The sequence below is a fragment of the Stenella coeruleoalba genome, assembly GCF_951394435.1.
Source record: "Stenella coeruleoalba genome assembly, chromosome: 6".
NCBI lineage: Eukaryota > Metazoa > Chordata > Mammalia > Artiodactyla > Delphinidae > Stenella > Stenella coeruleoalba.
Window position 1 is genome coordinate 62,361,488 of NC_137151.1, and position 13,300 is coordinate 62,374,787.

General features: G+C 38.6%; 1 protein-coding gene across 2 annotated transcripts in view; it reads right to left on the reverse strand.

Moving 5' to 3' along the window:
- Window positions 1-11,499: 11,499 nt before the first annotated feature.
- The window catches only part of TTC21B (tetratricopeptide repeat domain 21B), an 86,069-nt gene continuing 84,268 nt past the window's right edge, over window positions 11,500-13,300 (reverse strand). Inside the window, exon 29 of one of the 2 annotated variants that reach the window (XM_079923941.1) lies at window positions 11,500-12,549. In XM_079923941.1, coding sequence (XP_079780067.1) covers window positions 12,472-12,549 — 78 coding nt within the window. In that variant the 3' untranslated portion in view covers window positions 11,500-12,471. The remainder of the gene's footprint in view (window positions 12,550-13,300) is intronic. The other variant, XM_079923940.1, reaches the window with a different exon arrangement.

Sequence of the window (13,300 nt, forward strand, 5' to 3'; positions counted from 1 at the left end):
GTATAAATGAGTAGGGGGGTGAGGGAGAAGGGGCAATGGGTGGTGGCTATAACTATGCAGATGGGACCTTGGGCAACCTTGCAATATTCTTGCCCAAGTGTGTGCTGGCAAGATACGGTCCTACTCATAGGAGCAGAGATATCACTGTCTCTGCTCACTGAGCAGACCAGCCTTAAGTTTTATCCAAAAGAGCACCCCCTGCTCCTGGGGCTCAGTTAGCTGTACTTGCCTTCTGCTTCTCCTGAAGATTTCAGTCCATCAGCTAACATCTTGTTTGGGTCCTTCCTGAAAAAATGATTCCTATACATTTCCTTAAATTTTGCTTGGTTTCTAACTTACCCTCACCTCACAATGCCCCAGGACACATGTAAGCTCAAGAAAAAGAAGGCAGGTAATGATGAAGTCTTTGGATTGTTCGTGTTAGAAATGTGTCTGGGCTTTCCCTGTCTACCAGTGGCACGGCACATTTTGAGTTGGCTGCAGCTATATGTTTGTTTTGGATAAACTGTGTGCAAGGGAGGTGATTTGGAGTTGGGGTTAAGAGCACAGGCTCTGGAGCCAGGCTGCCTTGGTCTTAACCCCAGTTCCATCCATTCCTACCTCTGTGGCCTTGGCTGAGTTACTTGCCCTCTCCTGACTCAGTTTCCTCAACTTCAAAATAGAGATCATAGCACCTACCTCACAGGGTTGTTTTGAGGATTAAAGTGGTTAATACATGTAAATCTCTTAGAATAGTATACAGTTAGTACTACCCAAGTTGGACATTCTTAAAAAAAAAAAAAAAGAAAGAAACAGAAGGCAGGTAGGGGGAGAGAAGGGGGAGTCCTAGACACTTAATGGGATGGCATAACAAGGAATCCTTCAGCACTTTATGGATCCAGCCTGATTTATTCCCCTCCCAGCATCTCCCTCTCTTTCAATGAGCTGGGATAATGGTTAATGGCTTCCTTTTACCTGATAATAATGTGTAAATTTAAGAGTCAACTTGCACAGAGGAAGGAATATAAAGGTCAAAAGTCTTGTTATATTATCAACATACTTTTTGAAATAGCTTACTAATCAATTTGGAGAAACACGGGTCTTTATGGAGGCTTTCTCCCTGATTTGGAAAAGTACTGGCCTAGGCAGTTACCAAGTTGTTGAGACTCTAGACTACACAGACTCCACTAATCTCCTGGTTAAACTGAAGTAGTACAGCCTTTTGTATGTCCGGGTTTGGGTTTTTTAGAAATCTGGTAGGAAGAAAACAGGTGGAAGAATGATTTTGAACGAATAATTTACCACATTGAAAATTATTTTATTAATGAAATTTATTTTCTCCATTTTTTTAACTGAAATTTGTGCTTTTTTTGTGTAGTTGGTCAGCTATGCTAGTGCCTGGGTACTTTTTTTAAAAAAAAATACTGGCTTAAGTACTTTGGAGGGAGAGGTGCAAAGGGATCAGACGACATGCTTGTAGAGTAGCCTGTGGGATTGTCTGCCCAGCAACTTTCTGATCCATAGAGGTAGATCTGAGCGACTTGTTTCACTGGGTGCCCAACCTCCTCCCCAGAGTGAGGTGGGGTCCGGGCTAAGGGACTGTATACTTGACTTACTGCATATGGCTAAATTTGTAACACGAATGGGAGCAGTGAAATATCTGTGAGAGCTGAAGAACACGTCTGCTCAGTGAGGGTTCAACGTCGGGCACAGAATCGGTCTTCAGTGAGTATTTGTTGAATGACCTGACTTAGTAAATGGGTGAACAGATGAATACAGAAATGCCCAAAGCAGCAGACATTCCAGTCCCTGGTTCCAGTTGCTTCCTGCCTCTTAGCTTCCGTACAGACCTTAGTAAGCCTCCATGATCCTTGGGTTTTTACACATAACTCAGGCCATCTTATGTTGGTTTCTGTTACTTGCAAATTATAGTCACTATTAATAATGAGGAGCTTGGAATTGACTTTGAGATAAACATGAAAAAAAAATCTATAGAACTTATTCTCTCTTTATAGATATGAGTGTATATTTATGAGTGTGTATGCACGTCTGTGTAGTGTCATGTGTGTATGTATTATGCATATATACACATATATCCATATGAACTGGATAAATCAATGTCCCTGAGCTCCATTCCGTATGTCTAAAATAAAGGGGTTAGACTAATGATCTGAATTAAGAGGTTATACTTTTAGGAATTATGTCAATGATTTGTTAGTAAATCACCAGAAGATATACCGTTGCCAGAAAAGAGAGTCCAAGATAGGCACTTTGGGAGTTCACATACTTTCCATGTTGTTTCATTGCTGAAAACAGTTGGGCAGATCTTTTGGAAGTGCATTCTCTGGTGGTTGCCTGTTATTTTAACTCTGCCCTTGGAAGGTGATCTCCAGTCTATGGTGACTAAGGGTGCTGGTAACACGAGTTTGGGTAAAATAGCAAAATTTAACTGTAAAGTAGCAGTGAGACTTTTCCCCGTGAATTGGCCCTGGAGGTAAACCATGAGGAGTGCCACGTCCGTATGGACAGAATATTGGTGGGAATCATGTACCAAATTGAAGTGTCCACAGGGTGCATAACCAGCAGTTGGCATCCCCAAACTTGGCTGCCTTCTTTTTGATGGGACCTCAATATCCCTCACACATAAAGCACAATGCTGGGTGTGGCCCAGGTGTTCAATGATGACTGAACACTGTGATTGATAAGCCAAGTTCATAACGCCAGCTGTCATCAGTATTTGAATCCTTATTAATGCCAACTATTTTACATACTTTTTTTACAAGTATTTTCTTATTTCACACTGTCAACAATCCTCTTTTTATTCCCATTTTAAATGTTAGGAAATCGGGACTTAGAGAATGAAAGGAACTTTCCCCAAATCACACTGCTGATAGTGGCAGAGAATGCTAAGCCAGCTTGTCTGACTCTAAAGCTCACTATGCTCTACTGCCTCTCTCTTCTCAACCATATTTGGAGGCAAGTGAGAATGGCACAAAGCGTTTTGCCTTATACCTGATTTAACTATCAATTATAGACTCTTCACAGACCAATATGGATCTGAATCCTAATGTGCTCCTGAATAGCATTGGCTGCCTAGCAGATAAGTTCAGGGGGTCATAAACTGTTCAAAAATTGAACATCAGTGTTTTTACAATGTGGAAATACATGGATTTCTAGCTGTTATTTTTGCTGTGTATTTTCAGAATGTCTGAAAGGGCAGCTTATCTTCTATAGCACTCATCTCTGCGTGGCTCAGCTGGTCACATGGACTTTACTAGCATGTGTCATTGTTCTCCCTTTTCCTGTATGCCCTAAGGTAGGGCACTTCTGCCACCCACTGAAGTTCACTTCTAAAAAGCTAATAGCTTTGGGGGAATAGCAGAGGGGTTATTTATTTTTTCAAGTTAGTGTGGAGAAAAAGGAATAGAGCAGATTCTTCCCAGATGCCTGATTTCTAGTCAGCATGCTGCTTGAGTCCCTGATTGAACACACTTCAGCCATCCTGTGCCTAAGGAGAAAAATACTCCTGCCTCACGTCGCTATGGTAACTGATGCTCAGCAGGCAGTTGCAGTTTCATTTAACATAACTGGCTTTTAGAACTTGAGGGGAAAGTATGCTTTCATGTAAGAAAAGGGATGACGAGAGATTTAATTAATGTGTTTCAGCTTAACGTAGGGATACAGGTCACTTCCACTGTTTGACCGTAGCGTGTATAGCTCCATTTTATATCTGTATCAGATCTAAGGCATCAAAAGGTGGACCATTTCTCTCATCATATGTGAAGTGCACAAAGTGGGCAGAAACGGAGAGATAGGGGTTGTGCTGAAGCCTTTGCAAAAGGTTTTTCACTTTATAAAACCATCTCGGCTTGAGAGTGTACGGGAGAATTGCTTCCTCTTCTCGCATCCACAAAGGAGGCCTGAGTGATGGGTTGCTAGGCAACCTCACACTGAAGACTGGGGCACTTTGAAATTAACATAGCTGACCTCCCCATCATCTCTGCAGCTCTGCTATTCAAAAGCATTTTGTGAGGCCATAGGACTCAAGAAAATAGATATAAGATGTAAATACAAAAATAAAGAATAGGGGAAATAAATCTGAATTTTTCAACGACCAGGATTCACTCAATGAAAAAAGGCAGCAGTTTGAAAAAGCAGGTTGAGGGTAAAATGGTGTTAGTTGCTATAAGCCAGAAACTAGTATTTTGAATAATGTAAGAAGAAAATTTCCCTATGTTTTTAGAGACGTTTATAACTGCCATGTAAACTATCACAGCAAGGGGTCTGAAAATACCTAAGGGCAAACAAAAATAGATCCATTTATGATCATATATATCTGCTACATATTTTTTTAAAAATCTTAACTCTCAATCCTCAGCACATGATGTTTCGCTTAAGCTCCAGAGTTTCCTACTCTTTTTCTTGCTACTGCATCATTAATATGATACTGGTTGGTGTGGGAAGGGATGGTATTTATTTTGCAAGTAGATGAATATTTGGAAGGAAACTGCAAAGCTGGTCTATGGAGCAGACACACCCTCCTGTCATCAACAAATTATTTAGTTTGATTTTTAAAATATCTCATACCACTGGGAAAGGCTTATGGTAACATTTTAAAATACGCTGTTAAATTTGTAAACATCAAAATCAGTCAAAATTGGTGGTACTGGGAAAAGTGGGAGACAAATCCTGAGTTCTTTTTGGTAGGATTTTTTTTGTTGTGAGCATCTGGGTGAAGCAATTTTGAAACTATTTTAGATGGATTATAAGACTGAAGAAATGAACAAATATGATGAAGTTGTTGGGACTCAGGGTCTCATTGTGGAAGAAGGGACATGGGAACACAAGAAAGAACCCTATGGTGATAAACTGGATTTGGAGGAATTGATGTAATTTTGTGATTTCTGAAACATGTTTCAGTATGTGTGTATTTACACCTGTGTATGCATGTATATGTGTGCACATATATACGTGTATATATGCATGTGAGTGCATATATACACGCATATGTTTTCTGTTTGCTGAAAGGGTTTAGAAACAATTCACCCTAGTGGCAGTGAGCACACTTTACACTAAGTTCTTGATCTCTAATACCATTGCCCCACTAAAGGGAACCAGGGCTCCTCAGAGAAATGGCTGATTCCAGGGCTGGGACAGGGTACTTAGAAGTTGAACCTGGGATATTTTGTTATGCTAGAATGTAGGAACATGCTAAAAAAAAAAAAAAAGGAAAAGAGAGAAAGAAAAAGATAGGGGTAGTCACAAGGACACCAAAGGAGCCAACTTGAAGTGGTGCCGCTGGCCAAATCTGAAACCATTTGAGCACCAAAATAATTAAAGGCATTAATGAATTATGAACCAATGAAAAAATAGGAATTCATGAACACATATTAAATAATAAATATGTAAAAAAAGTAAAAATAATAATAAATAAGCAAAGGAGGGGCTCTTGTTTATAGTAAAATGCTAAGGGCTGACTGGTTGGAACATGTGGAGAAAGTGGTGACGTTAGAATATCATCATTTATAATCATCATGGTGAATATTAGATCAGGCAGGAATCAGGCTAATCTAGGGGAAATTTTTTTTTTTTCTTGCGGTACACGGGCCTCTCACTGTTGTGGCCTCTCCCGTTGCTGAGCACAGGCTCTGGACGCTCAGGCTCAGCGGCCATGGCTCACGGGCCCAGCCGCTCCGTGGTATGTGGGATCTTCCCGGACCGGGGCATGAACCCGTGTCCCCTGCATCGGCAGGCAGACTCTCAACCACTGTGCCACCAGGGAGGCCCTAGGGGAAATTTCTGAAGGAGCAGAATATTTGTAAGATCTTAAAGTGTCTCCTCATAGATTGGTTATTAGTTGCAAGGGAAAAAATAACAATTATATGGTAGAAAAGTTTGACATGTGTAATCAAAATTAATGTCTCCAGTGAGGGCAGGTGGACACTGTGTGTTTCCAGATGTGATACCATGAGGACACCACATCACTTATATAGTATTATGGCCAGAAACACTCAACTCAGATTGAATCTTAAGGAAATATCAGGCAAACCCAAAACAAAGGAACACTCAAATTAAAAAAAAAAAGCGGGGGGGGGGGGCAGAGGACTGTATTTTCAAAAATAGCTATTTTATAAAAGACAGAGGAAGGCTGTGGAAATGCTCCGGGTTAAACAAGACTAAAGACATGACAAGTAAATGCAATACCCAATCCTAGAATGGAACCCAACTGGAGGGAAAAGATGCTGTAGAGGATATTATTGAATCAGTTGGCGGTAAATAGTGGCAGGTTAAAAGTTTTGTATCTATGTTAAATTAACTGATGGTCATAACTGTACTGTCATTAAACTGGAGAATATCCCTATTCTCATGAAATACACAATGAAGTACTTTGGAGTACAGAGGCATGTATGATGTATGCAACTTACTCTCAGAATGTTCAGAAAAAACATTTTACATATAGGTGTGTATATGTGTGTGTGTATAAATGTATATACAAAATTTGTATATACAAAGAGAAGATGCAAATGAGGTAAAATACTAACAATATTTTAGTATGTATCTGGGTAAATGGCATGTGGGTGCTCTTTGTACTTTTCTTATTCACGAAACTTCTTTAAGTTTGAAATGATTTCCAAATGAAAAAATCAAAAATTTTGTGTGGAAAAAACCCAATTTTTATTGGAACTAAAGCAATGAATATTTACATTTTAAGAAATCTGTGGAAACAGCAGTAAGCTAACTCACACAAAAAAGATACTACACTTCATAAGAGACAGTAGAGTTACTTGTTCCGCACAGAGAACTGACATCAGGACCCAGACACATCTCATTGGTCACATTTCTTCCCCTGAAATCTGTGTGGTCTGTGCTCCATCATTTTAACTTTGCTCTTGGGTGTTCTCAATATCCTGGACTTTCCCCAATCCCCGTGTCCCCCTCAAATTATCCTCTGCAATTTGTGACAATGTGAAAAATTGGCTGGAAACTTGTCAAGAAAGTATATGTCAGGGAGTTTTCATTCATTGACTAGAGCAACTTCAAGTATTTAACTTAAATTGTTTGAAAAGAGCATTTTTGTAACTGCTTAGCATTTTAGCACACTTTTTCCTCCAGTGTTCTTTAAGCTTAGGGTGTTTTCCAAAAAAAGTTTAATCTCTACCTGTGAAACAGGACCTATTACTCATTATAAGTGAGGATACTACTGAATACTTCACAGCCCTGTTCTTAGTGTTTCAAGTTTTTTTTTTTTTTTTTTTTTGTTTAAGGTTCTTACATCATTTACCCATTAAAAATAAAACTAGCCTGCCTCTGGCGGAAACTGAAATAGTAATTACTTTCTTAAAATACACTTGTTTTTTTAAAACAGAGTTTCTGTTACATTGCCAAAAGAATTTGTTTGAAGAAAGATAAAAATAACATACACACTATTTGAAAACAGCCTCGTTTAAAGGTTGCCATAGATTCTAAGGTTATACCACTAGAAGGAAGACATTTAGAACCTGCTCATTACTCAGCTTTCCTCATTTATGGGATCAAATTGTTTTATGGGCAGCGTGCCAGATTCATTTACGTGCAGTGTAAGACAAATTGTAGAGTCAGGCATTTCTCTAGAAAACATCTGGTTCTTAAGAAGAGTTTAAAAGGTGCGTAACACTTTTTTGCTCGTAACTATGATTTATGATGTTACAGTAACCCCCCTCTAATCTGGCAGGCAGACTTCCAGCAACCACAATCAGGAATCTGGAAGTAAGTGAAAATACTTCAGAGCTCAAGGAAAACAGAGGCCCCCAAATTCCATGCGTATGAAGGAGTGGTACTGCCTTTAGGTCAAAGTCCACTTCATTATAAAACTGATGGAGCAAATTAGCATAAGGGCTCCTAAGCCCACCTTTATATATCTAACACCTCTTTCTACAGTTATTTTGTTCCTTTACTCCCTTTACAAAAATCACACATCCCTCTCAACTCTAATTCTTCTAAACCATCCCCTGGACCCCTTTTCCTCCTCAGGCTTCCCCCTTTTCTCTTTCTTATACCTTCAATATCTACTGACTTTTCCCCATAAATATTCCAAGATGCTCAAGTAGCTCCTGTCTTGAAAAACAAAAAACAAAATCCCTTTTATAAACCTCTGTAGCCATCACTCTATTGCTCCCTTACCCTCAGCCCTATAGCCAAACATTTTTCTCTTCTGTCTCTAATTCCTCGCCTTTCATTCAAACTTTGTTCCAATTAGTAAGGGATCCTCTTCCTCCAAGGGGGTGCAGTTGCATTTGTGAGACCCAGAGTGCTAGCTTCTGCTCCTCTGCTACCCCCTCGGGTGGGTCAATCTGTCCAGGGCTCACACGACACAACTACACGTTGTGGCCCTGTGTGATTTCAGGTATTTCCTCCAGTTTCTTATTAGTTACATTTGGTAGGATCATCATTAAAACTCGGTTACTAGTAACAGTGAACTCCTATTACTGTTGCTATTGCCACTCTCCTATTGCCATTTTCTGGCAGTCTTTTTCGATCTTCTACTTCCTGAATCTTTTTCTCTGACAATTGAAATAAACCAGATTACATTTTGTACAAACCATTAAAGTGTGGGTGTTAAGAGTTTTTCTATTCCTCTTTAAGAAAGCTATTCTTTTTTTTTTTTTTAAAAAGGGAAAAACCCTTATTTTTAGTGTGTGTTCCTTGCAGTTAACTTGAAAAATGGCAAATTTTTCATCAGATATAACTACTGTTAAAAATTGGGTTAGTTTCGTTTAGTTGTGTGTGTATCTTACATATACATCTATTTATATTCTTTTGCAAATTAATGTTATATGAAGTTGTTTCTTGTATTTTCACTTATTTTGTGAGAATCTTAGCAGTTAAAAGTCTTTAAAAATTCTTTAAAAAATAGTAAAAAAAGAAAAAATCTTTGAAAACAGTTTTTGATGACTACATAGTACTCCATTATTGGGTAAACTAATATATTTGACCACTTCATTTATGCTGAATGTTTTGGCAATAACCAAAAAACCCAAGCTTTTTGCTTCTACAGTGTTTTAAACCAAAAAACTTTGAGGAAATTTCTGAATGTCCCCTATGATAAATTTCTCTAAGTGGGATTACTTGGTCAAAGAACAGAATCTTAAATCCATACTTCCGAATTCCCTTCCGAAAGGATGAATGTGGTGGTTTTCTTGCACTGTTGCCAATCTTTCATTAAAAACAAAAAGCAAAATAAAACATACAAGCATTTGCTACTTTATCAGCACTAGCACTGTTAATATGATCCTGTTACAAGGCTCTTCACTTATCTCCAGACCCAAACTAGGAGAGTTCCTGTCAGTCTTAACTGGTCTCTTGGTTTCCATAGTGATTCTATTATCTATTCTAGTGCAAAGTTAACCTAGCTTCCTCAGCTGTCCATACATAAAACCCTTCCAGAATTGCTCTAGCTTCTTGACTAATGGGAAAGAGAGCTGTTTCCTTTTGGGACCCAGTTCACCATACTAGCTGGCCTAAGGTCAAAGGGCATTGAACTTAAAAATGCTTCCTTACTATGAGGGTGGTGGTATTCAAACCCCAAATGCACAGAAAATTCATTCATGTTGTGTCCCTCCCTCCCCGTCCTCCGTGTGGGCCCCAAACTATCATTGAACATGCCATGGGCACTGATTCCTTCAAGGAGCAGTTCAGTTTGAGTTCCAGCTTTCCTGGATGTACAGTCTTGGGCGTGTGCACAAGAAAAACGTCAGAGATTAGTTAGTGCTAAATAGAGAGTTTAACAAGGGTGACAGGGTACAGACTGACGTGATGGCTACTTTAGAGTGTTGGCCTGGACACGGACAGGGCCTCTGAGAAGGTGATAATAAACTGGTACCTGAATGAAAGAAAGAATAAGCCTAGAGAGGGAAGCTTGGAGACAGTAAGTGAGGATTAGGGGGAGAATTCCAGCAGAGAAGGTCAAAAGTCTGTTCGAGATGGATGAAGTGAGATTTATGCATGCAAAGCGTGCAACATAATTTCTGGTGGGGGAGGGGAGCAAGAGAGAGAGGGAAGGAGGGAGGGAGACAATGAATGAGAATCTTGACTCCTGTACGGCTGTGCTTCTAGGGGAACTGACTAGTCCTCTCCATCTCTGCTTTGCCTGCATTGTCTTTTTTCTTCTGTGAAGGTTCTTCTCAACTGCAACTACTACTTGACCCTGTTCGGTTTATAATAAGTAAGTAGAGCTACTATTTATTAAGAGCCCAAGTGAGTTAGATTCATTAGGTTTTATGTACGTTCTTTCACTTAATTCTTACAACAACCCGAGGAAGGTTATTATCCTGATACATTACTTTATGGATAAGAAAAGCAAAATGAGGCTCAGAGAGCCTATGTAACTTGAGAGTAGTAAAGCCAGACTTTAAACCTAAGCCGGTCTGACTTCAGAGCCGTGCTCTTCACTGCTCCTCCCTTACACTTCTCGGTGGCAGCTGCCACATGTGTAAGAACGTTCATTCCACTCAGTTCTTGTTCCTCATTACCTAGCCACCTCTGTGACAGGACGCTCAGTTTCATCTGCTAGCCACATGCAGATAAAAGAGTTTTTCTTATAGACACTGCCTCTCTTAGTTATGGAAGGCATCTTAATATAGGAAAGGCTGGTGGAATCCAGGTTCTGAAAATTTTTCTCTGACCTTGGGCAAATCACTTAGTTGGAGCCTCATCTCATCATCTGAAAAAATACTATTTCTCTGGAGAGCTGACTGAGAAATAAAAGACCTAATTTAAAGAAAGTTTCTAGAATAATATCTAACAAATGGCAGAATAAGTGGCTGCTTAAGAAACAAAAACAGGGTTTCCCTGGTGGTGCAGTGGTTGAGAGTCCGCCTGCCGATGCAGGGGACACGGGTTCGTGCCCCGGTCCGGGAGGATCCCACATGCCACGGAGCGGCTGGGCTTGTGAGCCATGGCCGCTGAGCCTGCGTGGAAAAAACAAACAAAAACAAACTCCTCATTTTACAGATAGGAAAACTGATTTGGAAATGTCTTGCTGGGAGAAGAGATGTTCTACTTTCTCTATCCAATTTCCATGATTCTAGCATTCCATGATGCAGGCTCACTGCAACTACTAAGGGTATTCTGTTATATCACGTCTTTAACAATGTCCATTCAGGCTGAAAGGTTATAGCTAAAGAGATAATCTGTCACAGTGCCAGAACTGTAAAACAGGGATAATAATGTCTATATTATAGGACTGGGGGATAAATGTAATAAGACATGTGAAAGCATTTTAACAGGCATGACATGTTTCATAAATGCTCTACTTATTAAACATTTTCATGGAACACCATACATAAAAGAATGACTAGAATTTTATAACATATAATTGGAATTAAAAGGACTTTGGAAAATTGGAGAAGTGATCAGAAACTAGAATGTAGCTCAAAAGAAATAAACATGAGGTACTTAAGGAAAAGCAAGAGACTTGGAAAAATACTGTTTATTGAAAATGCAATTAAAATTGAAGACTGTGTTTATTGTATTTTTAAAGGCAACTGAAAAAGGTATAGATAACATACTAAAAATGATGTTAAGAATTGAGTTTATGAAGATTAGGTTAAATTCAGTGTAAAGAGTGAGTGCTCTCCCAGGGTGGTGGCAGGGATTCTAGGGAGAGCGGGGTCTGCAGCTGTGTTCACACGGTGTGCTTTGGGAGTCCCTACTGACCAGAAATATTCTCCACCAGATGTTACAGTGTCTAAAGTTACACCAAAAGGCCTCGTCTTTGGGCTAAGGTTAAATATTGCTATAAAGGTTTACCTATTTAAACTAATTTCAGGTACTGGTTATTTCTTAAAAGGGATCACATAGGCATTGGGAGCAGGAAGAATCAGTTCAACAGAGAAGGGAAACACACACACTCTTTATACTTTCCCACAAAGACTTTTCTAGGAAAGCCACATTTTCTGTAATACTACACATTAACATGGGGAGTCTACCCTGATTCTGCAAAACTCACCATGTCTTTTGAGTTCCAAGAGGAATACAAATCATAAATTTATAAAATCTTTATTAAAAATATATTTTCTTTTTCATAAATATTTACAGGGAAATTTACTCAAACCTTTGAAATAACAGAGACCATCACAAGAATGTTTAACAGAGCACAACAATATCGTAAATGTATTTCCTGAAAGAAACAACTAATGTTCCTTAGAAAAGATATAGGATACTTAACTACCAAGATTTTAACAAAATATTTTTTATAGAAGTGGGTTATAATCTTTACCACAGAGTCACCAAATCTGCACCTAATCAAGAGAGTCAATTAAATAAACCAGCTTTCATTCACCTTCTCCATCAGAAGACATCCATTTAACACAGTGTTTCTCTTTATATACAATAGCAGCCTCTGCTGGAGAAAGAGAAGTATGCTTTCTATTACAAAGTATTAGCTCAAACCTATTTTGAACTGGAAGAACTCAGATTCTTTTCATTTCTTGCTTAAAAAAGCTAAAATAATTTTCAAGGTCTTAAAGATGTACGAGCCTTATCAAGTATATCTTTTCTGATTTTGGGGTAAGTTGGATGTGCTTCGAGAACCTGCAAAAACACACACACAAACAAAAAAACAAAATAACAAAAGCATAAGAACTTGTAAGTCATTATCAAGAACTGCGGAGTCACAAAACTTACTAGAAACAGCATTACAGTTGAGATTTCATTATATTAATACTACAAATTTAACAACACTTTTTAAAGGTGATATCTGAGATGCGTGTGACACAATGACTCATTTCTGTTAACAGCAATTAAATGAAAAAGGTAGAATATAATACTACACGTGGAAAATACAACAAATATAATTATTTCCTTAATAGATCAGTTACAGAAAACAATTATGTATCGATGATTTAAGATACTTTAAATAATTTAGCTATTAATGCATGATATTTAATAAACCCTTAGTTATTTTCACCCAGGAGCACACATCAGATTTACCTGGAATGATTTTGAAACATACAAATTTCCAGGTCTACTGAGTCTAGGAGTAGGGGAAATTCATTAAAACAAACAAACAAAAAAAACCCTCCACAAATGATTCTAATGTATAACCTTACATTAATGTACAACCTTAGCCTTAATGTGAAATGCTGCCTTACGCAGAGACTCAGTAATCAATAGCAATCGCTGGGGCCAAGTATTTACTATAATGATGCTCACACAGCTATCCGGGATAAGACACATCACAAAATTCTCTGCTAAGGAGCTTTTCTTGGAGCTCCCAACAATGTTTAGTAAAATGCCTTATATGGAATATCAATGTGACAATGTACATAAAGAAACTGCAAAT